This window comes from Macrobrachium rosenbergii, chromosome 44, assembly GCF_040412425.1.
Source record: "Macrobrachium rosenbergii isolate ZJJX-2024 chromosome 44, ASM4041242v1, whole genome shotgun sequence".
Classification (NCBI taxonomy): domain Eukaryota; kingdom Metazoa; phylum Arthropoda; class Malacostraca; order Decapoda; family Palaemonidae; genus Macrobrachium; species Macrobrachium rosenbergii.
This window is the reverse complement of record NC_089784.1, coordinates 7,494,221-7,520,503: the sequence shown is the minus strand read 5'-3', so window position 1 is coordinate 7,520,503 and position 26,283 is coordinate 7,494,221. Positions and strand designations below refer to the sequence as shown.

Genomic DNA, 26,283 nt, shown 5'->3' with positions numbered 1-26,283 from the left:
CGTGCCGTGTTTTTTTTTCATTTCAGAGGTCTATCTTCCATATGATGCGTGCAATGTTGTTGGCAGAATGGTTTCTGTTTTCCAGGCTTTTTTTTTGCCCCAGTCGAGGAGTCTTGGATGTTAGAGAAACTTAATTTGCATAAGTTCACTTTACTTGTAAAAGGGGTGTCGCGTCGTCGTCGTCGGTGTAAAAGCGCAGCCTTTCTTTCATCTTTGCTGCAGTTCAGACAGAGAATGGGACTGTGATATATAATTTTCGTCTTTTCCTTTTCGTTAACGAAAAGTTACGGAAATCTCGATCCAGGATGAACAAAACCTGAATAGACAAAGTTCATATTGTTCAGTCCCTGAGTGTTTCGTAGGATTGTGTAGATTATTAAGTATGGTTTTCTTGGAATAAGCTCAGTCACCATCACAATTTTAAGACCGCCATAATGTGTTTTGCTTTGCTATTAGTGAATTTCAAATTACCGAAGAAACTTATGTTACAAGAAGCCTAAAATCTTGAAAGAACATATGTTCGAAAAATAAATTATTTAGATAAAAAGATATTTTGACTTGTTAAATTGCTAAATATATTTATAGAAAATACTAATTAGCATCCATGTTCAGAATCAGAACAAACACACGTCGAAAGATTCCGTATCAGGGAATCGGTAAGCTTCACGTTCACATAACTGGGTCAAAAAAGTTTTAAAGTACGGGAAATTCTTCTCTCTCTCTCTCTCTCCCTGTCGTCTGGAGATGAGGCGCAAAATTTACCAACGATCGTAAATGTAAAGAAGCTTGAAATTCCAGTACGAGGAGCGTGAGCACTCTCATGAATTACCAGCCATCCTCCCACACCGTTGGAGAGAAGCCAAAATTCTTGCTGGAATGTGCGTGAGATCCATGATACTCGCTAATCCTTAACGATCTCTCTCTCTCTCTCTCTCTCTCTCTCTCTCTCTCTCTCTCTCTCTCTCTCTCTCTCTCTCGTTATTTTTCATGTTCAAAACCTGGAAAAATCCATATCATCGGAACACGAGATCTCGTCAATATGATAATCATCCTATTTATCGTGGCATTAATGATATTAATTGACATGATAGCATTGCTAAATAAAAAAAAAGGCCTCATTGGACGGGCAATTGTAATTTTTAGTGATAAATCTGCACTCCGCGAACGCTCCATTATTGATATTGGATACGGTAGGCTATCCGCCTGCATTAGGTGTTCTGTTTTGGAAACTGATTATGCAGAATTTTTTTTTTTTTTTTTTTTTGCATTGTTGCTGTGGACGGTTATTTCGACAAGACATAACTTTTGGTTAGGTATAAGGCAATCATGCGAATCAATGTCGTATCGCAATATTGGTAACTTTTGTCTGTTACATATGTTGCATGCGGGTAACGTAATAAGACAGTCTTTAAAACTTAGGAATTAGAACTCCAACTGTCCTCCAGATGTCGTTATTTTAAGAAAATTCGGATTTTCTTCTTATGCCTCTCAGGGAAAGTCTGGGAGACTTCTATGATGACTCTCTTTAAGGGACGTCCCCAGCTTGTTTTGTTTGAAAGATGTTTCAGGTTTCTTCTGCAGTGCCATTATTATAAAGGAAATTTCTCTGGAATGTCCTTATCTCAAAGGAACGTTCTCTGGAATATCCTTGTCTCAGAGGAACTTTCTCTGGAATGTCCTTGTCTCAAAGGAACTTTCTCTGGAATGTCCTTGTCTCAGAGGAACTTTCTGTGGAATGTTCTTGTCTCAAAGGAACTTTATCTGGAATGTCCTTCTCCTAGAGGAGCATTCTCTGGAATGTCATTGTCGCAAAGGAACTTTCTCTGGAATGTCCTTATCTCAAAGGAACTTTCTCCGGAATGTCCTTATCTCAAAAGAACTTTCTCTGGAATGTCCTGGTTTATTGAGTAGTAAACTTGGAAAATTACATCATAAAATTCTTTCGCGAAGGAAGAAAGTAGAAGATTACAAGCATGCAGGTACTGCTTAATTTTTTTCATATTGATTTAATAGATCTTATACTCCTTTGCTTCAGTGTTACACGAGACCCGCTAAAGCTTCATGTTTGATTAATATTAGAATAAACACTATTTGCATGGAAAGGAGACTATGGTTTTTATAAAGCAATTTTTACTCTTTTTACTACATTAGTATCATTGTCATTTCTGCATATTAGGTAAACATTTATACGCAAGTCCCTCCCCTTAAAAAAATGTAGTTGGTAGTACAGTACACTCATGCCATTCATTGTTCATTTTTTTTTTACAGCAAGAAGTATACCCCCTTTAAGGGAGTGCATAAAATGAGAAACACTTTCCTCTGGAGCAACCCATTGTTATGGTAAACGGCTTAATGCGCTTGGGCTCACACACACACACACACACACATATATATCTATATATGTGTGTGAGTGTGTATATATATATACTTTATATGCGTGGTATAAAGATGGAACATAAAATTAGCCGTGATATCAACGTCATGTCTGCCGCATCGTGGATGCAGAGAGTTTGGCTGTACGTCCATTAAGTAGGAGTGAAAATTATTGGGCACTTACACGCGCCCTGAATAAGTCTGTCGTAATCCAAAAATACATGTTTATATTGCCAGTACATGTGGGCTAATCCAATTTTGTTATTATTATTATTATTATTATTATTATTATTATTATTATTATTATTATTATTATCGTCTTGTTCAGACACACTGTAAAAATAAAATTTGAATGATCGATACTTGCACACCTATTATTACTTATAATTGGAAAAGTGACAGCCACATTAGGAAGAGTTGAGAACACGAAAATGTGGTTGGGCGTTATCTTTAACATGAGCAGAAATCTTGAGGAAAGAAGATTCAACTGCCAATATTTGCAGGATATTGAAAATGTGTTTTATTCCTTCAATTTTGCATTTTCTTGATATAAATTTTTCTTTATTATTGTTCTTCCTTCATGGTTTTTAGAACGCTGTCACATTTCAAATAGTGACACTGGCATTGCATATTGCTTTGCAAGATAATAATGGTTTTTGCTTACAATGTAAATCTTTAATCTGTATTTAATTTTGTCTCTGGGTTTTTCTTTGTGGGAGTGGTTAGTTAACCCTGGAAAACAGCTGAATAGTATTTTTAAAGGTAATGTCGATAAATATGGCCCATCCGATTGATTTAAAAATGGTAGAATAATATATCTGCTTCCTTAACAAATTTTTCTTGGGTTGAAATGTCAATAAAAACGTTGTTTTACTAACGTTTTTTTTTAGATGGTCGTAGGATGTATTTCTGTTTTCTTCGTCCTTTGCTGTTTTCCTAAGAATGGTTAATAAACTTAGCTGTTATGGCTGATATATAAATAGACAACAATCATACAAAGTTGGCGTGTTAAAGGGAAAGATCCGTTTCGCCCTTGAGTTCGAGGGTGATGATGTTCTCAGAACACGTTTGGGTTACTTTTTAATCCGCTCTTTGTTCTTCATTGGCCTGTCTTCCGCATGATTGCCCCTCAAGAATTTAGTTGGATTATTTACCGGGACGACCATTCTTTGGCCTTTGCACGAATGAGGAGGATTTTCTTTCCAGACGCGTTCTTGAATGCACGCATGAAAAGCATTTTCTTTCCAGACGCGTCCTTCAAGGACCCTCGTCTGTTTTGTTGCCAAGGGAATCTTCTTCCGGGTCCTGATCTTCGTCAGGGAACCTTCCGGTTCTGTTTAGTACCTAAGGAGAAAACGGCAAAAGTAACTTTTCACGAGACTAATATATGTATGTGTATATGTATATATATATATATATATATATATATATATATATATATATATATATATATATATATATATATATATATATATATATATATATATGTATATATATATATATATATATCCTAATGCAGATTTCAGTCGTAAAGGAAATCTGGAATAAGAAATTATTTTCCCTCTTTAGTTTTTCTTAGATGTACGTCCGTGTTATCCTAGTTCTCAAAGTAGATGTCATCCATTATGTATGGCATAGTAGAAGAAAGTTAAACACAAAGGAATGGTATTCTAAACATTATCTGTAGCAGCTTAGCCGTATATACAGTATTTGACTGTATTTTAATTTCAATTGAAACGTGATGATGCCAAATGACAGTATCGTTTTAACTGGAAATAACGAATTGTGTCAAGTAATTTCTATCTTTGGGATTAAATTCTGGTTTTTTGCTGAATGAGGTGAGATTGGGACCATAAAGCTTCGACAGTTCATCATGAAAATGCAGTTTTCAAATTGTGTTGCAGAAAATTTGTGAGCGTTGCTGTGTAATATTGTAGGATTGATAGTTTTTCCAGTACCTCAGTAAGACGAGCAAAAATATTTGTACGATGAGCTCAACTTTTACCCAAAGAAATTCCCAAATGCCTTATATTTAATTCCTGTTTTTATCTTTCCAAAATATACGTTGTTTAGGGCAAATAATTATGGTTCTTGCTTATAATGTCTTGAACGAGTGTTGCACTAACAGAATGTTTCTATGTTTCTTCCAGCTTCCTCGACGATTTAGACCGCTTGGGTGCTAAGGAATACCAACCAACTGAACAAGATATCTTACGAACCCGTGTCAAGACAACCGGTATCGTCGAAGTCCACTTCTCTTTCAAGAATCTCAACTTCAAGTACGTGGATTTGTCTTTCGTTTCTTTCTCTTTTATCTAAGGTGGCATTGGCACTGGTAGTCGAGTAACTCATTAACAAGCGCTTACGGTGTTCATGATTGTTTGCTGTGGGCATAATTTTCTAACAATAAACGATTAACTAAAGAAAGATTTCTACTCTTGTTCCCGAATACGAGGTACTACTAATGAAATCAGGATTGAGACTCCCGTAGATATTCTCATGACGTGAGTGATTATCACAAACTGGAATGTTGTACCCTTATAATTTCGAATTAGTTGAAATGAGTTGTTATTCTCATTATAAAAAAAAAAGATACATATTACTCGTACATTTTATTTTTGCCCCATACTGCTAGACCATATTGCCATAGCCACCTGCTGTTTATTTAATATGTAGTATATACAGTATATACATATATGTATGGATGTATATATATATATATATATATATATATATATATATATATATATTATGTATGTATATATATATCTTATGTATGTCTGTGCGAACATGAATATAAGCGGTATTTTATGCACATCCAGTTCGTCACATACACGCACGTGTATGTATATATGTATGTATCCATATATCTTTATGCACAGCCATGTGTATGCATACATGTATGCTTATTTGACTGTGTGTATGGACACCTCGCCTTGAGTGTGCACACACATTTTTATATATGTATGTTTATATATATACATAGATTGTGTGCTATTTTTATTGCTCCTTGTAACCTACATAAATAAAATATGTGGCAGAGGACAAGGTTTTACCAGTTTCTGTCGATGTTATTCTGAGAATATTTTTTTTTATTTCTTGAGGTAAAACAATTATATTTATTCAGAGAAAAGCTGTTAAACTTTTGTTTGTATATACCGTAAATATTGAAAACGTGAAAAATGATAGTACCTCAACAAATGCATTAAACTGTAGATGAATACGTATGATAAGCTGGTGAGTATATGTTTGTGTGTGTGTGTGTGTGTGTGAGTGCTCTCGCGAGAGAGAGAGAGAGAGAGAGAGAGAGAGAGAGAGAGAGAGAGAGAGAGAGAGAGAGGAGAGGTTGTTTTACCTATATATACTGTATACATGAAATGGTTGATTGTATGTTGAAATATGGTGTTTTCTTATTCACTGGCAACTACTGTTAATTATATTTAGTGAATAGTTTTAGGATATTTTCTCTTTATGTTGATTAAGTAGCTCCCACAAAAACGTGCGACCTTTATTTTGCATAAATGAAATGTGCAATTCGGGCATATTTAAAGTGACTTCATTCAAGACTGCTGCGCAGGATGCATCAGACATTAAAATTTGCTGTTTGTTAAAAATGGTTAATATCTAGAAATAAGTGTAATTCGTCGCTGGGAATTACAGAATGAAGATAAAGCGCTCTCAAAAGGAAAAGAAGTAGCAGTGATATTTTACCTGCTGAGCCTTATATAATCTGGTAATGATTTTATTAGGTTAGCTATTGAGGAGAATATAATCATAAGGCTAATTACTTGGATCAGAAATATGTGTTTGGATTAGGGAAATCGATTGCGGATGAGCATTTAACAAATTACTTTCCCATTACTTTTTAATTAGACTTAATTTATTCCTAAAGAAAAGGATTTGAAATGGAGAACAATACTCCTTTATGATGATATTGATGCATCTCACTTTTATTAATTTCAAGAAAATGTTACCATATTTTGCGATTTAGGAAAGATTTTTGTAGTTAATTAAGAAACAATTTCGTTTTCTTCTTTAACTTGCAGCTTGTAAATGGTCGTATTTTCAGTTCTTTCAGGACAGTAGCGTTAGGAATATTCAAGTGTCTGGAAGCCTCGTATACATAAGTGAGATGGAGAGGGAGAGTGGAAGGAAATTATCATTCCCATGTCTGCTTCCTAAGATTTTGAGCAGTGCAGTGTAACTCGTATGTCTCATGTGAATAATATGATACAAATGATGGCGAATGTCTGTGTGTGTGCGTGTGCGTGCGTGCGTTCCTTTCCCTTCGAAAATAACCGCCCCCAAAAAAAAAAAGTAAGAAAGGTTTTTTTAAATGGTGTGTCTTGGTCAGTTACTTGATAGCATTATTTTATGGCCAGACAGTCTTATGCTGAAATACATCTGTTATAGAATTTTTAAGTCGGTAGCATGTGTACAATATCTTTTATCTTGCTATTTTATACTTTCCGTTGGGTTGTTGACAAACTTTTTTTTTCTTTACTTTCTTTTGATAAGTTCAAGAGATCGTATATACATATTTATATATATATATAAATAGTAGTGTGTTTCGATGTTAGTTTCTTCATTCCCAAAGCTTTTGCCTGCTTCTGACATAAGTACGTATTGTTCTTTATAAAAACTGTGGAATTTCGATCATATTCAATCAGTGAATCAGTATAATTTGAGTCGCTGACTTCATAAGAAATAAATGAATCTGCCATTTTCCTTATTACAGTTCTTGGAGTGCTGAATAAGTAAATATTTAATGTCTCCTGATAAAATGTAAATCATACGCCTATTTATTATCCGATTAATCGTGCTTGATGTAAATATGAACAGAGTTAAAGAAAATCATAAACATTTGAGATCGAAATTCCCTATTTCGGCTCCCCAGCCCCCTTTTCCCCAAACTATGCTAGATATTTAGTGCTAAATATATTTTATATAAACCGTAGTAATTTTATTTTTTCACTAAAAATGACAGTAATGATTTTGTGAGCAAAATATTAGAGACTTCGGTTTTTATGAGTTTCTTGATTTTTGTCTGTTACTTATTTTGAGTTGTGATTTTATCTTAAAAGGAAACTTGGAAATAATCATTACTCTCTCTCTCTCTCTATCTATCATTTCAGTTTTGTCTTTGAAAAAACTCCAAGTTATTTCTGGTTATCTTTAAAAAAAAACTCCAAGTTTTTTATGACTTAAAAATCACTATAGCTTTATTTTCACAATGTATTAGGAGAAACTGAGAATATATTATGTTAGTTGTGTGAATAGTGTAGCCACATGAAGACTTTTTAGTCTTGGAGATCTTCATAGTCATCTACTGTTTGTTTTTCTTTTTAGTCTCCTCCCAGAGAGCAGAAGAATTTCACTGACGCGTATGAATGTTTATCTCTTTGTTTTATGAAAGTGTTGAAAAATGCGGTGGAACGAGATAAGCCTATGCAGTGCAAAATTTCGTGTGGTTTTCCTGCACAGTTTGTCTCAACGTGCGTTTCGTGGTACGAAGTTTTAACTTGAGTGTCGATCCAAGCTACTTGGAAAATCCTGAGCGTTGAATGAAGTTCATAATACCATGGAATCCAAGATGAGTGAACTTGGTAACTAATGATGATTAATTTATATATATATATATATATATATATATATATATATATATATATATATATATATATATATCTCATACAGTCAGTAATATCACACATGACAAATTATATTATCAAGATATAAAGCTGTGAACAGTCCATTAACATAGTAACTATACCTTGGGAATAATTTGCACCAAAAGGCGAGGACGCACGCACCTTGACCGGAATTAGAAGACGAGCATATTAGGGTTGGCACTTGCACAACACTTGATATGTGCACTGATGTCAGTGCATCAAGTCACTTTTTGCTCCTGTACCATTCCTAAAAGTTATGGGTTCGAATCCTGGTCAGGGTGTGCACCTACCATTATGGAATCGTAAAATATTCCTTGGGGTTCAAATTTTTTTCCAAGCGAATCCTATATTCGTGATTTGGTGGTAATTGAGTGTGTGTTTGTGTTTGTGTGTGTGTATGTATGTGTATATATATATGTGTCCATAATATATGTAGAGTGAATGAGTTTCATTCAATGAATATAGGAATATCGTGGATTGGAAATTCCTCATTTGAATAGTTTTTACCTGTATGTTATTAAAGCCTTTCTAAGTACATTTACTTTCACGTTTTATTTAAAAACTGCTATTTTTTGTGGCTTTCCATAGTTCATTCTTCCGTCGTTCTCATACTGTACATCTTTCAAGCCAAGCATAACAACATCTCATGACTCGGTTCATTATTCATGATTTCATTATTTATAATTGCGGCATGAAGCTTCGTGTTTTGTCTTAATGTACATAGGCATTATATACAAGAACAGAATGTTTGACATTGAGCCATTTGACTTGTAAACCCTCACAGCAAATGGTAGGCGATTGTTTCTAGGAAAATGTGACGTTTTGTGTGTCTGATTCATCTAATAGCACAATTTGCTTTAGCATATTTAGAGAGCTTGTAGGTTATCTTAGAGAATACAAGATTTTAATAATCACAGAAGTTAGTGTGCTTTTATAATGAGACTTGTGGGCCACTGCTGATGAAAGTACATATTACTATTAGTAGCAGTAGAACTCAGTGTGCAAAGACCTCTTTTGGGGGTGGGGAGGTGGGGGATGTCTTTCAGTAATTCTGACTGGATTGTTTCCCGACTCACATTACTTTATTCTAACCGCGTCCCAAAATGAAACAGTACATGACATGACTTAACAACTGATCGTAAATGACATAGTAGGTCTCGGCCAGGTTTAGATGTAATAGTTAAAAGTATCTTTACTAGTGACATCTCATTTATAAGACCTTAGTATCAATAGCATTAATTAGCAAATATTTCCAAGCGCCAGCTGCTAAAATTTCCTTCTTCAGTATATGTAGTTACAATTTTGAGTCCAGTCACTGTGCTTAATAGCAAGTAGTTGTGAATCACATTGCTTACGTATTAAATGTATTGATTAGTGATATCTCAAGTCGTAGCTTGATGCAGTTATGGTGATATCTAGCAGTTGCTTGCAAACAGCATTGCATGATTTAGTTACGAGCCTAACTTCTGCAAATTGCTTCTGCAGTTTTACTTTTTCTCATTCTGTGCTACGAATGTGTTCGATTCCATTTTGCAACGTGCACATACACATTTCATAGGACTGACTGATTATATATATATATATATATATATATATATATATATATAAATATAATATATATATATATATATATATATATATATATATATATATATATATATATATATATATATATAATCTTATCAAAATTTAACGAGTTTCGTAGAGACATAGATTTAAACTTTGTGTGACTGTAGAAGGTTAGAGCAGGAAACGAGTTGTTGTGCGGTGGGAGTAGCAGTTTCAGTATTTGTTACGTTGCCAGACCATATCAAAATGACTTCGTTGTAGCTAGCACCAATGATGTCCGGAACTGGTGCTGTATTAGATATAAACAGAAGGAAACCTGAATTAAAACATATAGCTAGAGAATAACGTTTGTTGATTGCCGTGAATATATTATTAAAAATTAGTGGACCGCACAGTAATGTGAACTTCTTGTATTTACGCGTCCATGGCAGTAAGCCACCTTTGTCTTCTCTTCCTCCTAAAGTGGACGAAAATGGAATAAATGAGATTCAAAACAGTCATTACTCCTAACGTATATAGAAAAGTTTTGAAATGTTTATCAGGATTTCGTATTAGTTCACTTTGATTCCTCTTGGAGTTCTGTGTTTTTCGTTTGAACTTCAATATAGTTAACAGCACTTTCAGTGCTCCTTATTTTCTTCCGGTGATCCATTACAGTATTCGCTTTCGTGCCTATTTGTCTTAACTCACTGATCATTCCCTTGTTACCCTGTTTATCGCTGGCTCGTTACGGTAAACATTATTGCATTTGATAATCCTAAAATATTCCCAGAAATAACAGAATATAATCGAAAAGACGGTTTTGATAGGTGTGCGTCTTTTTAAATTTGACCTCAGCACCACCAGATGGCCTGCGCGCCACCAGAATCTGGCGTTCGGCCAGACGGCATCTTTCCCGCCAACCTCTTTTAACCCCGATATAATGAGCCTTTCAATCCATTTCCTGGTCAGAAACATTCATGGAAAAAGTGGACTAGGATTTTGTTAGATGTAAATCTGTTTATTGGCGAGGAAGAGTCATATCTAGGGAGTTAGGAAAAGAGAAGAGAAAATGATGGTTTATTTTAAAGAACATCTGGTTGTAGCTGTATTGACCCGTCGGCCAGAAAACGCCTCTTACTGAAGGTCGGGGATATTTTAGATTTTAAAGGGATGTTTTCTGGATATCTGCGACTACGCTCCCGAAGCCCCCACCACTTTTTTTTTGTTTTCCAGTTCGGTTAATAGTTTCAAAACCAGCAGTCACATGTTACTTAGCAGAAGCCGATGAAAAGGCTTTCATGACACCATATTCATTCAAGGTTCCTTGCCAAAAGTGTTTAGGTTAACACCTAGATCAAGTGGTGAAAGGAGTTGTTTATTCCTGCGACGCTTATATTATATTCTAACACATACAAACATTACACCAAGCCCTTGTCTCCTTATACAAGCAGGTTAAACCTTCTCTGAATATTTTCATTTTTCAAGACTAGCTGAAATTTTCTGTACACTTGCCTTGGATATTTCTTTGTCTCCATTATTTTAATCTTCTAAACGTCTAGGTTGAAGAAAAAAAAAGTTTTTATTTTCCACATATAACTACTCCAGTTGAATTAGATGATTACCAACAAACCGCAAACCTCTTTAATTTTTAGCTCGTTTCTTCAATGACAATTATTTATTGTCCCTTGATGTGATTAATATGTTTTTTATTCTAGCCTTTACGGACATGCTCACTTGTTTTGGGTTGACAGTTTTTAAAACTTTCCTTTTAAATTTTTATTATCAGACTTTATACTTTGAATCACAATTATAAGACTTCATTATGATTATACATTATATATATATATACATATATATTATATATATATATATATATATATATATATATATGTATATATATATATATATAATATATCTATGTATATATATATAAATATATAAATATATATATATATATATATATATATATATATATATATATATATATCTATATGTATATATATATAAAATATATATAATATATCCATCCATCTATCTATCTATATATATATATATATATATATATATATATATATATATATATTTTCAAAGAAATATCCTTTTGAAATAACTTCTTCCCTTGGGTGCATGTCTTATGTGATAAGACAAATCATAGGAAATTAATGTGTGTTTGTGTGCTTGAGATTTTTATACATGTGTGCATATATATATATATATATATATATATATATATATATATATATATATATATATATATATATATATATTATATAATCTTAGGAAATATGCTTTGAGATAGGAGATCTTCCCCTGGTTAAATGTGTCATGTAGTGAGCCATAGTATAGGAAATTAGTATGTCTTTGTGTGCTTGGTATACATACACATATACTGTATATGTATATTAATAGTATATTATCTATAATTTATATATATTATTTATATAGCATATTTATATATATATTTAAATTTATACACAATTATACATTATATATATATACATACACATGCACACACATATACATACTCACACATTGTAAAGACAGTGGAAATGTCATACCTGAATGTTTTCCAGTTTGCATGAGTATGTTAGCGAATCTGAGAAAAGTATTGGATTTTCCAAGTTAAGCTTCCGGTTGTGTATTTTTCGCGGAACCCCCCTTTTTTAACAGAAAATACTTTCACATTTTTTTGGAAGCCTGCTCTCCAGAAGAAGTTTTTCGTGTCTCTACTGTGAATGCTTTTAACACGATCAGAAAATCGAAAAGGTTGGGAAGACGTAATGAAGACTTAGAATGTAAAACTTTCGGGTGAATTTAATTTTCCCGAGGCAGCATCAAGGAAAAGAATTTCTGTAATACACTGTCCAAGAGTTAAAAAAAAAAAAAGTAAAGAACGCTCCCGGACAAACAAAACGACGGGTATTAGACGCGTTCAAGCCTCCTTCCTCTGCTTCTTCTTCCGATTTTCTTTATGCAGTCTATTCGTCAGTTATTGAGTTTCATCTCTCTGTCACCGCTACGTCAGTCACCGATACGCTGTGGAGAGATAAGTGGTTCTATTAAGCTTCTATTCAGTGATTTCGGTTTATTGATCCCCCTATTTATTTCATTTTTATTATCATCAGTAGCCCCGCACGCATTTATTTTCTTTCATTCTCTTTTATTTCTCCTTGTATTATCTGATCATGTGTCCAATAACCTTAAATTGTATTCTTTTTGTTTTCCCCAAATTTATTTCACCTGTTGGAATGAAATTAGTTGAAAATTGTAATGAACACGAATATTATTTTTTCTAATGATAATTTACGTTGCTGGTGCTTCGAGAGTCATGGTATAATAAATCAAAACCGCAGTTTGAAAGCACATTTTTCAAGACCGTTAGGAAAATATGCGTGATGTAGTTATATACAATAGATATATTCTTTTATATGTGTAAAATCAGATAAATAGTAAAGCCATTCACGTGTAGGCTATATATATATTTTAACGTTGCACCCTCCTATTGAGTAACTAACTTTAATTCCTTGTGCTTACAAAAGTGCTACTTACAAGTCATGTACAGAATCATGTGCGTATTAGTAGTATTTTCTTGTATTATCTGCTCAAGCTTATTTGGCACCGTAAAAACTACTGCTCAAACCGGTTCAAGGTTCTTTTGAATTCTGAGTTTTGCATTAACTCAGTAAGTTTTCAGAAACTGCCACTGCACTGTTGTATCGAAATATTTGTTTATATCATGATTTTGGAAGCATCAGCAGGTTACCAGAAAAAAAATGAAAGTAGTCTTGCACGCCATTAGTCAGGTCTACCAGATCAAATCCTTCTCTATTTTGTTTGTTGAAATAAGGCCCGTGATGTGTACTGTTGTGAAAAGTGTATTTTACAGTAATCAGAACAGGCTTTAGGTCTTGAGACTTAGGCAAAATATTCCAATATATGAAACAGTAGAAAACTTGTTATCTAAAGTTAAAACACTTAGGTTTTTTACCTTTGAAAAATTTGGTGTAATGGATCGAATTGTGTGATTTAGAATTTACATTCTCTAATAAATGGTGTTAAAAGTGTCGAAACTATCAATTTGAATTACAAGATATGTAGTAATTCTTTTAATTTGCTGTTTTTTCTTCAGTTTGTACTTTTGTATTTGCATGTTTAGTTCTAGAGACATTTGGAAGAGTTTTGAACTGGTCTAGAATTGGACCTAGAAACAGGTGCTTGGTTGACATTTTTTCCAGGAATTATTAAAATGAAATTACAGTAAAATGGCAGTAGATGGTTAAAGGTGAGAATATTAATGCTATACTAGTTATTAGTGAAGATTTCATTTCCTATTATGATAAATATATACAGTACATATATATATATATATATATATATATATATATATATATATATATATATATATATATATATATATATATATTAATGATTCGTCGTGGTATTATTCAGGGGTGGCGTAATGATCGACTTTAACATAACCTGTGCTGAAACTGTATGTAAAATATGTTTATTATAGCAAAAAAATTACTTCAAAAATATAATCTATGACATGAGAAAGTAAAGAATGCGGAGTTCCCCTAGTCCTCAACATTCTTCTTATCTGAACTCGAAGATCTTTTCTTTAAAAAAAAAAAAAAAAAGAGGCAAGTTACACACAGAGCCACTTGTTGAACACCTCTGGTACATTCAAACAAAAAAAAGATATCAAAACTCAAATAATAGCAAAAATTTTTCTCTACGTTTTTGATAATCATAAATATTTTGATCAAAATATTTTGATGGTTATTGGTACAGGAGCGTGACCTGTCTTTTATAAATTATATGTATTTGTTCTTATATTTATTTACACAAATTTTGTTGATGAAATTGTCATTGAGTCACGATCATCCTCAAAGTGCATTTCCAAAGGATTCTTCTTGAAAGTTAGGAGCCACTATTGCCAACGCTGTGCTCTACCTCTCAGACACCATATTGAGGGTTCGTGTATGCCACGGTCCAGATATACCAGGCCAGCCAGACAGAGAACCAAATTAAACCCCGTCAGGGCATCTATGTCATGCATCAGTCTTTGGATCAGTGAGACCTACCCAATACTATTTTTTTTCCATTTTTGGTTTTTATTAAACTTTAAACTCGCCTTTTTTGTGCAGTTAGATAATGGTTGGAATGCATGGTAACTGTAAATAATGGTTACAGATATTTAGATCTACATCGTTATTTTCTAGGGAAAAAAATGGAGAAGCTTTTACTATAAAAGATGAATAAAACTATCATTTAAACTATATTCTATTATGTTGTAATCTTCATTTTTTCCCTAATTGCTCCCCTACATGTCTGACCATCACGTTTTTTTTTTTATCCGTATCGTATTATTAAAAAAGTTCATCCGAAAATATATAGAAATTTAACAAAAAATCTGATTACATCATCTGGAACTTCAACTCCAAATCTCGTAATATCTGGACCGTTGTATATGCTTAGCGTGTTTTTGCGCGTCAAATCTGGCATGATATGGATTTTAAGTCAAAGTTACCCAAAATTTGAATAATTATTTTTGTACTGTAAATTATCAGCTATAGTGGGCTGTGATCTAGCCAAATAAATTTGTAATCTATTAAATTAAGTTGTGTCACTGTAATTCCGGTCATCTCTTTCCTAGTGGCAAGTTGTTATGGGCATTGTTGTTATATACCTACATGCTCCTGCCCAGCTGGAAATTCAAAGTCATTGTCTATCATCGTTTCTAAACCAGGCCACGGTTCAAACCAGCACAGAAGTACTTACTAATTATAACTCTCTTTGGGTGTAAGTTATTCCCAAGGTGTAGAAAATTCGATATGGAATGGTATTTATATATAGGTTTGTAGGTTTACATTTGTAATATATATATATATATATATATATATATATATATATATATATATATATATATATATATATATATATATATATAGTGTCCATCCATAAATAACATTAGTTGAAATGAGAAAAAGTGACATTTTATACTTGGGTATTGAACTAAATGTTTCTCGTCCCTATGAATTTCATGCATTTCCTTCGATTTTTGTCGACCTCTTGCAGCGTTTTCATTTGTATTTAGGAAGCATTCTGGTAGTCAGAGCCTAGTAGATTAAGGTTTGCCTCCTCATATTTTCAGAGTAAATACAGAAATTTTTTGCGTGGCTTATTGGATAGACTATTTCTCTTCATAACCAGTGATTGACACAAATGATTGAAAATGTAGGGACGGATAAGAGGTTTCAGTCCTGCTGGCAGGGATAATACTTAGATTTAAGAATTATTAATCATTGCCATCTCAGTAACACCAGCGATCACTTCTTGAATCAGTTACTGTCTTGTCATACATTTTCTGTTTTCTTCGCTTAAATTGCCATTTGACACCCGTTTGTAAAAAGTCGCTAATATTTATTAAGTGGAAATTTTACAGAACTGCTTTTCAGAAACCAGTCAGGCCCATATAACTTTGTGGTTTATTGGCTGTCAGCACATTGGCGAAATATAATTATATTGCAGTCAGTACACACTGATTACATGCGTATTATTAGTGTAGATGTTTAGAGATGAGTGTTTCTCATTTTTAAAAGAGTTATTTATATTGTTCATGACATTTATGGTTACTGTTTTCAAGTTATTAAAATTATAGATATATATATATAGATATATATATATATATATATATATATATATATATATATATATATATATATATATATATATATATATATATTATATATATAAAAAAAGTTAGGAGAAAGTATAGGAGATTTACAAGCAGAATGAAAAGTTTTGGGGGTATTGTGATAAGACCAGATCGTTGTTTTGTTGAAGACAGCGAAGAACTGGTGATGTAGTTTTCTTTACTGCTTTCAGTGAACTTGCAGAAATTTTCATCCAATGCCTTTTGAGAAGTGGGCATGGCTACCCTTTTCATTGCTACTATACTTCATTTTCTTTTTTCCGGTCGTATTTGTTGTTAGGTGCCACTCCAATCATTCAGCATTGTAGCGGGTTCTAACGCCACCTTCCCAAGCTTAAGCATTTGAACACAAAAGTAAGATTGTTTTAATTTGCTCTTATCAGGAGTATTTATGCTAAGAGTATTGTTATTAAATCACTCCATGGAAAGATTGGCCCTGTTTAAAACCACATACTTACTAACACCAAAATAACAAGAAAAGATTTATGAGGCTCAGACCCTAAGAAAAGGGATTGTCGTAAAATGTTATCGACTTACTAGATGAGTTTCATTTTTTGTTGGGGGGGAGGTTTGATTAGTTGGTGCTGGAGATTGTAAAGTAGTTAGGTCTAGACTGTAGTTTATCCTGGAGGGTTGAAGCCTTATGTCAGTGCTTCTAACCAAAGAAGTAGAAGTGATAAACATTTGAGAAGCTCCCAGAAATATTAGCCAGATGGTCTGCAAGCGCAGTTCTGCAGAGTAGCACTGCGATTGAAAAAATCAAATTAATTGCTTAATGAAAGTTTTTTTTATTTAACGCTGTCCAAAACACTCAACTTGATCTCCCTTGTTTGGAGAACAATAAACAAACACATTTAAGCTCCAGAGGGAAGGGCTTCAATACACAGCACACCCAAAGCTATGTTGAGGGAAACAAGGTCTAGACCTTGTAGGGAAAGATGGCAGAGGAACGTAAGCTTTTACAGTGTCTCAGACTGTCGTCAGACGTACGGAAGTAGGGTTTTAGGTATAGATGTCTTAGAAATCATGTAGTTTTATTCTAGGAAAGAAATGTTTGTCAGTAGGGTAGTGGACTGTAAGTTCGGTTTGATTTTTTTTTTTTTTTTTGCAATATATTTTGCCCAATACCAAGATTCAGTGCAGATGGTGGAAGGGTGTATTGAAAGATGAAGGTTTGTGAAGAAGATTCAGGTTGTAAAGAAAATTTCTTTACACATGCCTCACACTTTCCTCTCATTAATGTTGACTCTTGTGTTTTGTGTTAAGTGCAAGGTGTTTTAAGAAAATATTTTTAATTTGATAGCGGAAACGTAATGGGCAATAGATAGTTTGAGTTAGAAAATGATTTTTTAAAAATAAAATGATCGGATACGCAGGTTTTGTGACTGGTCGTAATTTGATTACGGCCAGCCTCCTGGGTCCTCGTTTAATGGGTAATAAAAATTCAGATCGAATGGCTTATGCCGTTAACTTTTAGGAACTTGCATAGTTGATTGTTTTGATGTTAGAAGTGATAAAACTTCCTTTAATCAGATGCAGTGAGATTCCATGTTCTTGTAGATTTCATTTTCATAGCTTAACTTTCGCAGTTTTCCCAACTTGAAGTTTAAAAACGAAATTATCCTTAGTTTATTATAAGGTTTTATACTCTTTAGTTGTCCTGTCTTCAAGAAAGATTGATTTTCTGCTGTTTCTTTATTTTAACGAACTTGTTTTAGTGCAGAGATTTTTCACGGAAAATTTCATGGTTACTCAAATTCATCGTGATTGGGGAGCTTCTCAAATTAGAAAGTAAAATCATAGTTTATTTGGATGTTTATTTCTTTTCATCTCAACTTAATTGGTATTACATATTGGGATATTTTGCTTTCATAATGTATTGGGAACTGTTACTTACTAACTTTGTTTCATTTTTATGGTTGTTATTAGCATTTATAATTTTTTTAGGAAGTTTTCAAGCTTTGATTACCACATTTCATAATTTATAAGTTAGTGTCATAGTTACTTTAGCTTTCATAGATGGTTTCAGAAATAGGAAGTATCGCAAGCTTCTCAGGTTTTATCATAAATATTCATATTATCAGCTGTAATAAAGCATTGAGTTTCATGATTAGTCAATATCATGAAGTATTAGGAGTTGCGATAGATATATTTTTATTGTAAGAGTTACCACGAATAAATTCTGTTCGTAGTTATTGGATTTCATATTATAATATCAAAGGGTTTCAAGAATTATTCGCTTCAAAACAGTTATTGTTTCTACTTGGCTTCATAATTTAATCTTACTTTGTGCTGGAAATGTATATGACTATTAGGTGTCATTATTGCTATGCTAGTAAGTTATTTGGTTTCATATACTGTACAGTAATAGCGTTTCCTTTCCCTAATGCGGTCTTTGGCGGAAATTAGGCTTTGCAGTTTATTAAGAATTTCCAGTTTCCTCACCCTGTAATAAGGAATTTTCAGTTCAGTTAATTTTGTAATCTTCATCACTGCAATTCCTTGCTTCTGTTATATTCGTATTAGTAAATATTATATAAACCATTACAAACTTCCAGGGTTAGCTTTATGGTTTGCTGTGGACCAAATAATTTTATTTAAAAAACAGAAAGCAAGTTGAAGGTAATTCCTGGAAATTTTATCTCGATATACAGACACAAGCAAATCCTAACATAAAATGTTCTTATAAATTGAGTTTCAAATAATGTATTTAAGTGGTGAATCTAAACTAGCTTTTAAAAGTTTTTGAAAAATAATCCTGTCTGACCTCAATAAAAAAGAACTTCATCCATCTTTTATTCAAGAAAACCCACTCATTGTCTAAAAGAAAAAATGCTTTCGGCGTATTAAAATGAAAATCTCAAGTATAAAATTATAATCAAGTCACCATGAAGTGTACCAGCTACTTTTGTCTTAATGATGCTTTTCTGTTTTGTCAGTTGAAAAAAATAAAGACACTAAAATTTTGCAAGACAGAAAATAAAATTTTGCAAGACAGAAATAGTAACAACAGTATAATCTTGCTAATGTGAAAGGGAAAATTAAGTCATGTATAATAAATAGCAAGTTCAGGCGCATTTTTGCTTCTACTCGCAAGTGCCAAATTTCGTCAGGAAGCAAGAAGTGCTGCTTTTGTTGGGCTTTTGTATACTCGAAGTCATTTAGAACCACTGGGTGGAGCCTGATTGTTTGGAAGGATTTTCCTTTTATCCAGAGTTTCGTCCTTCAGATTCGTTGTGGAGCTGTGCATTAACCAATGTGAAAACAAATCTAACCTATTGTGTTCATTCATGAATTTCTTTTGTTATTTTCGTCTAAACTCGTTTAACCATTTTTTTTTTTATTTATAACCTGCATCTTTGTATTTGATTTTATGACTTGAGTGTACTCCACTTTTAACATTTTTTGATGTTTAACACCTGATGTATTTTTTTGTTTCAATGGAGTTTGTAAATAAAAATATTTTTATTTGACCCTTCTCATTTTGTATAGTTCTATATTATGTACCCACCCCTTTATTCTGATTTTAGACCCTTCCCTGTTTCCCCTCCATTGCCATAAGCCCCCTTCCCCAAAACCCTTCCTTGCACGTCGTGTTTGATCTCCATGTCGTGTATGAAATGGGAAAAATACTTTGCTTCATTGGCAAAAGATCATCCTCGACTGCTTGAAAAAATCTCCCAAGTGCTTCCTTTATACTTCTGTGTGTAAGTGTTGTTTGTTTCAGCATTTTATTGCACGAATCGCATCTCCTTATATCAGTGGCTAACCTGTATTCATTGAGAATCACAGAAATGGCATGTGCATGATTTACTTTTGTAAATTATATATCCTCTCCCCCTTCCCCTTCACACCCCATTTTTATCTAGCAGCGTCTGTTATAGTTTGTCTGCCCATGGGTAAATGGGTATACTGTATAAAATGTTGTGATGTAAAATATTTCCAGATGGTGAAGACTGGAGAATTTTTTTTTCTTTTTCGTATTCATTAATTCAGATGGTTTATGGGTAACAAAAATATGTTGGTATGTTATTGAAGTTTGATTTTACTTCTGCGTATTTAGATCCTGTAATAACTAACCATCTTTTTTATGTAAATATGATTAATTTTACAGAGTGAAAAGTGTACATTTAGTCCATTTCATTGTTTACTTCAGGATATTTACAAAACCGCCCGTCATGTTGCGGTGTAAAAGTATCAGATTTATTCTAATAGTTGTTTAAATAAGTTTAAAAGTATGGTTATGGTCTATTTTGTATTTTATTCAGTCACCATTTTGATAGCAGAAACATTTGGGTGATTCTGGAGAATAATGACAGATATCATGGAAAGCATTACAGTACTTATAATATATAACACAGTAACTTTTTTTCAAATGTAAAGTTACCAGCCATAAAATTTTAAGTGTTATTCATTCTGTTGTGTTAACAAGGCCAAGATGTTTATGACTTCCATATTATAATTTTCATTAAAACAAACAAGTCAGCTTATAATTATAACAGCACTATGCCACTGTTTATTGGTGCTAAAATGTTGTGGTTCCGTTTTACCTCCCATAGCCTTTTTTTACAAAGTGTTTTGGAATACTATACTGTACTGTATTTAGTTTGAATAAGTAAATGAAGATTAAGTTTGTAATGAAGTCTGGAACAATAGTAAAAAAAAATTCAAGAGTATCATTAGATTTCATTAAATCATATATTAGGTTCTTGAAACCTCTTACTGTAATAAATCCCCTTCTCAACCAGATGCATGTAATGTGTATGGTATTATATAGAGTAATTGTTGTACTTTAGATTCTAGTGTAGTAGATCATTGTTTCAGGATTATTTTTTATCCCTTTTTATAAATAACTCAGTTTTGAAAATACATGTGAGGAATGCAGTGTACTCAAGCCAGTAGTACTTTTTATTTGTTTCCTGGGCCCAGTAAACAGCCTTGTACATTTTAGTTTTGCATAATCAAAAGCCGTTATTGCTATGTAGTGCTGTATCATATATCTATATCGTGAGGTATACCTGAAATAAAGTGAAATATGGCAACTTTTGAAATGTGTTGTTTTATAGATTTTTCACGGGTTTAGAGGGCTAGGTGCATTGAATGTACTTTGAGCTTCCCTGAACAGTTATGGTTAAGGTCGTGTTTTCTCCTTGCAGGTTGTTTGACGTAGGAGGACAGAGGTCAGAACGTAAGAAATGGATACATTGCTTTGAAGATGTTACAGCCATCATATTCTGCGTTGCCATGTCAGAATATGACCAGGTGCTTCATGAAGATGAGACTACTGTGAGTAAAAGATAATTAACTTGTGTCTGTATGAATGTGTGTTTGCATCTGTATTCCTATTTTATACTCAAAATTTTTTTTGGGGGATGGGGGGATTCTTAGAAACTGGTTATTTGTACTGTCTGTATAATATAGCAAGGTTGAAAAAAATGTTAACTAACTGGTTCTGCGCAAAGGATTCATTGTTGCAAAGTAAAGAAGCAACAGGAACCAAATTTCATGATCAGAAAACTCAGCAGTTTAGGAGAATGATTCTTTAATACAATAAACAGAAGCCACTAATAACTGACAACATTCTTCACAAGTAATTACCTCGTAAATAAAAAATATTCTTTGAATGGAAATATAGTAAATCATTAGTTATGTATTGAATATTTATAAAGGAAAGTATTCAGTGCTCATAAAAATGTCAGCATTTACAGAATATTGCACATTGCACCAAGAGTGGTCCTGCATTTTGGAGTAAAGAAATTGTAAAGCATTATTATATTTATTATTTTGCTCTCCAGATAGTGCATGCAGTCAGATTTTTAAGCCATTAAATTACATATGTTTGTAATAAAATCCTGTTTTTGGATAAATGGTGAAAATTTAATAAAATTTTCTTTTTTTAGATAAATGGTGAAAATATAATGAATTGCTTTTTATTTTGGATAAATTTTAAAAATTTAATGTCTCAAAACAGCAAATATTTGTTGCTTTGAATCCAACAGACACAACAGAATAGTTATAAAAATTTAGAAATACTAGATCAAATAATTATTTACATTTGAAATCCATATACTGTAATAAAGTTTGTTATTGTAGCAGACATTATCTTCACTGTTAGTGATTATAAGGCAAGACTGTTGTATCATTTTCCACGAGGAACCCATGGTGTGGTCACCTAATGGTAGTTTTCTAACTTCAGCCTGAAAGAAAAAATGTTTAAAAAAATCCGTTAGGAAAAGGGACATTATTCTTTAAGATATTAGTTGAACTGCTTGTTTACCAAAAATGTTGAAAGACTCATGTTTTGAGACAGGAAAAATTCCATAGCTGGTAGTGGTTGGAAAGTAAGTCACCAAATTAATATAGGCTAAGTACAGTATTGCTTATCTCTCTGAAATAAAAGGGAGAAGACATTGTGCAGTTGAGGAAAGAGGCTCTTAGGTATACAGTGATAGCAGGGCTTTTGTGTGACTAAATGCTATGATTTTTGTCAAGAAGAGATATATGATATTTAAGAGCTATATTACTGTTGAGAGTAGATAGAGCGACTGAAAAATCTTAGTGACGGGGCTCAGGATGGTAGCTGACATCATTAGTTTTCAGAGGCAGATTGATAATAGTTGAATTGTGGTTTTAACAAATTTAACAGAAGCAACTTCTTGCATATAACATAAAATTGTATGTATATTATGAATGATGTGTCTGATTCTTCAGTCATGGACTGAGTTGGGTAATTTTTGGTGTGATGAATATTAGAATCATGCTAGATCTAACTTTTCATCAAAATAAAATGGCCAGTCCCAAACTGTGACTGGCAAACTGCAATAAATTTTACAAAAATCCAGATCACTGCCAAAATCTGAAAGTACATTTTCCAGGAAAAGATTGTGGTTAATGGTAATTCCTAATAGTATGATCTGTTGTGCAAAAAATTTCATGAAAATCCAAACTGAAATAATGATTACATGGCCAAGCTCGTTGTGGTGGTATATCAATATTAGTCATAACATTACAAACAATATTCAAGATTAGCTGCATTTTAATTTCTATATTGCTCTTGCTTTTACAGCTTATTTTTTCAAAGATAGCACTCTGATAGACTTCAGATATGCAACTGAAATTACTCTTTGAAATACTGTATTTCATGCTGAAGACACTTATCGCTTAATTGTACCACTGGGATAAAATCTATGTTAGTGATTTTTGTGGTGTGATCAAGTTTTGCTGTGTGCGTGTACTGAATTATGTTGGCAACTTTTACTTTATAACCTAAGTGTTGCTTGTTCAGCTAAACTGCGCCATTTTATGCCAACAGAGAATTATTGTGGACAGGCCAGACTTCCCATTACAGTATCTTGGAAATATAAGATTTAGGCTGAATGGAATAATGTATAGTGTACATATTTATATACCATATTCTATTTCCTCTTTTCAGAACCGAATGCAAGAATCTTTGAAACTTTTTGACTCCATCTGCAACAACAAGTGGTTCACAGATACTTCAATTATACTATTCTTGAACAAGAAAGATTTGTTTGAGGATAAGATTCGAAAGAGTCCTCTTACCATATGTTTCCAAGAATATTCAGGTAAGCATGTCATCAAGTCTTCGTTTCCCCAACCCCCATATGTACTTTTTTTATATTTGTCAAGTGTTCTGTTTGGCTTTTTGAAGTAATTCTGATTTCTTGAATTTTGGACTTTTTTCTCTCTGGATTCAATTCCATCTACTACTTAGGATCTAATCAGGAGTAAATAGAAAGCAGCTAAGGATGAGCTTGTACCAAAGAATAGCAAATTATATGAACCAATTTCAAAGGTCCAAATCTCATTGTCCATGGCACATCCAGTGTCCATTGCACCTACCATTTTAAGTTTCCAAGTTCTCATTATCATTTTATATTTGAGAAGTACCCAGTAACAAAAGGTAGAAATGCTAGGAAGAACAAATAATCATTAGCAAACCTGACAGGTAGCACTGGCAATTGAGGAAAACAGGACTTTGATTCATTTGGAGGTGAAGATATGGAAGATAAGATAAACTGTGACTGGTAGTAAATACAGCATAGGCCTTACATTAATAAGAGTTACAAGCTAATATGTCATCAAGACAAACCATCTTTTACTTGACTTGCATTTGAAACACTTGGGAAGCTGAGAGCCATCAGCTCCTTTTCTTAATGAGGCAACACTCATCAGAAAGGATGGATTGTCAATGCTTTGTAAAACCAACCATCAGAATCAATTTCACGAGTCTTCCACACTGCTCTTCCATGTTGCAATGTGACAGATTTAGTAGGCATAAGCAGCAGAAGGGTGTCTGTTGTTAGAAAATGTAAAAGAAATTGACAGCATGGGGTAAGATTACACACAGGCATACAATTCCCAACATACTGGGAATGAGAGCACGAAGAGAAATTACTGTCATATTGTATTTTCTGGATTTATATTCACCCTTAATTAAAAGTTAAGCCTGTAAGGTTTGGACCTTCCCAAACCAACCACCTTCTCACAATGATCATACTCTGGAAAACTGTAGTTGTGGCTGAGTCTAGAGTTTTCATCTTCATACCCTAGCAACCTATCGTGGACGGCAAATTCTCAACTGCTTTATAAATAATAATTATCCATCTTAATAATACAACAGTTGTCTGGAACTTTTTTTTTTCAATCAAAAGTCAACTGGAGCATAAGGTATTCATCATTGCTGCCTATAGACTGGACAAATGTTTCCCATATACTGGATTATACACCAAATTGGGCACACTTTTGACTGGAAGGTTGCCAAGGCATTCGAGAGTTGTTTTCCATGGCTATATTTATAGCACATGTGATACCTCAATCCTGATCTTGCCTCAAGTTCTTTTCTGCTTATGCATCTGTTGCATAGGTGCAGTAGCTGTGGAATGAAATGACCCAGCAGTTTTACTTTTCACATTTAGAGCAAGAATTCCTTCGATTGCATATTTATGAGCATGTATTAGAATCTCGTCTTTTCATAACACCTCACCTTCAGGCCTGGTCTTGCTTTGAGATGTATGTTTTTTTGCAAGCTGCCTGAAAGAAAAATCAGTCTTTGAAGGGTCTCACTGAATGTTGAAAAAACTTCAGTATCATTGCTGTACCCTCTACTGTTTAACAACCACTCTGTTATTGATACCTCAACTAACTTATAAAAAGAATAAGGTGAGCAGCTTTTCAGACATTCCCTACCCTTTGCTCTCTCAGAAGGGATTTGGTCTCCAATAGCAGAGGCTCTTCCTTTTCATCCTCAAAAACAGTTAATTAATACCTATGTCAGAAGTTGCTTGTAGGTGCTTTCATTCCTTCTTGAACGTATTTGGATAGCTGTATTTTAAGTTCATTAGGAATTACAGACCCAAGGAAATTCAGAAATGCTGTTCAAATGCCCCGTAGCTCTAAGCAGCTGGTCCATGACCTTAGAAGTTAATGACTGTGTGGACTGCTTAGGAGTAAAGTTGAGATTGTTTTTAAAATTTAGTTGGCTCTACAACAACATAATGGTGATAAACAATAGAGGTTTAGCCAGCTTAGGGTATCAAGTGGCATGTCTCAGAATGCACATTCTATTGAACGCCTTCCTCTTAAGCTCGAATTCATATCCGCTAAATTAATCTTAATCTGCAGACATAAGGAACTTATACCTTTTCAAGGAGAAAGATTCTCCTCTTCACAGACAAACCAAACTTAGCGCAAGTGAGAGCCAACACCTTACATTTTCGCAAGTAAGAGCCAACACCTTACATTTTCCAATTATATTTACAAACCCCATTTTCTGTAAGAGTGGAACAAAACCCCCAATATTTCTTCACTTACTTTCATTCAAGCTTAGAATCAAAGCTTTTTCCTCTAACTAGAGTAGTACAGTGAATGCTATTGCTATTGGAGAGTTCCTTGGAATGGATTACAGTAATTACATCTTGGTTTAGTATGGCGAGGATACTTATGGCATCA

General features: G+C 33.3%; 2 protein-coding genes across 18 annotated transcripts in view; one reads left to right on the top strand and one right to left on the bottom strand.

Annotated features, from left to right (window-relative positions):
• Positions 1 to 26,283, top strand: part of Galphao (G protein alpha o subunit) — a 421,275-nt gene that overhangs the window by 359,543 nt on the left and 35,449 nt on the right. For 10 of the 15 annotated variants that reach the window (XM_067087646.1, XM_067087649.1, XM_067087654.1 and 7 more), the window contains 3 exons: positions 4,524 to 4,652; positions 21,468 to 21,597; positions 23,744 to 23,897. In XM_067087646.1, coding sequence (XP_066943747.1) covers positions 4,524 to 4,652; positions 21,468 to 21,597; positions 23,744 to 23,897 — 413 coding nt within the window. The remainder of the gene's footprint in view (positions 1 to 4,523; positions 4,653 to 21,467; positions 21,598 to 23,743; positions 23,898 to 26,283) is intronic. The other 5 variants (XM_067087655.1, XM_067087658.1, XM_067087657.1 and 2 more) reach the window with 1 other exon arrangement.
• Positions 22,076 to 26,283, bottom strand: part of LOC136829302 (uncharacterized) — a 516,924-nt gene continuing 512,716 nt past the window's right edge. For all 3 annotated transcript variants that reach the window (XM_067087659.1, XM_067087661.1, XM_067087660.1), the window contains one exon: positions 22,076 to 22,508. In XM_067087659.1, coding sequence (XP_066943760.1) covers positions 22,344 to 22,508 — 165 coding nt within the window. In that variant the 3' untranslated portion in view covers positions 22,076 to 22,343. The remainder of the gene's footprint in view (positions 22,509 to 26,283) is intronic.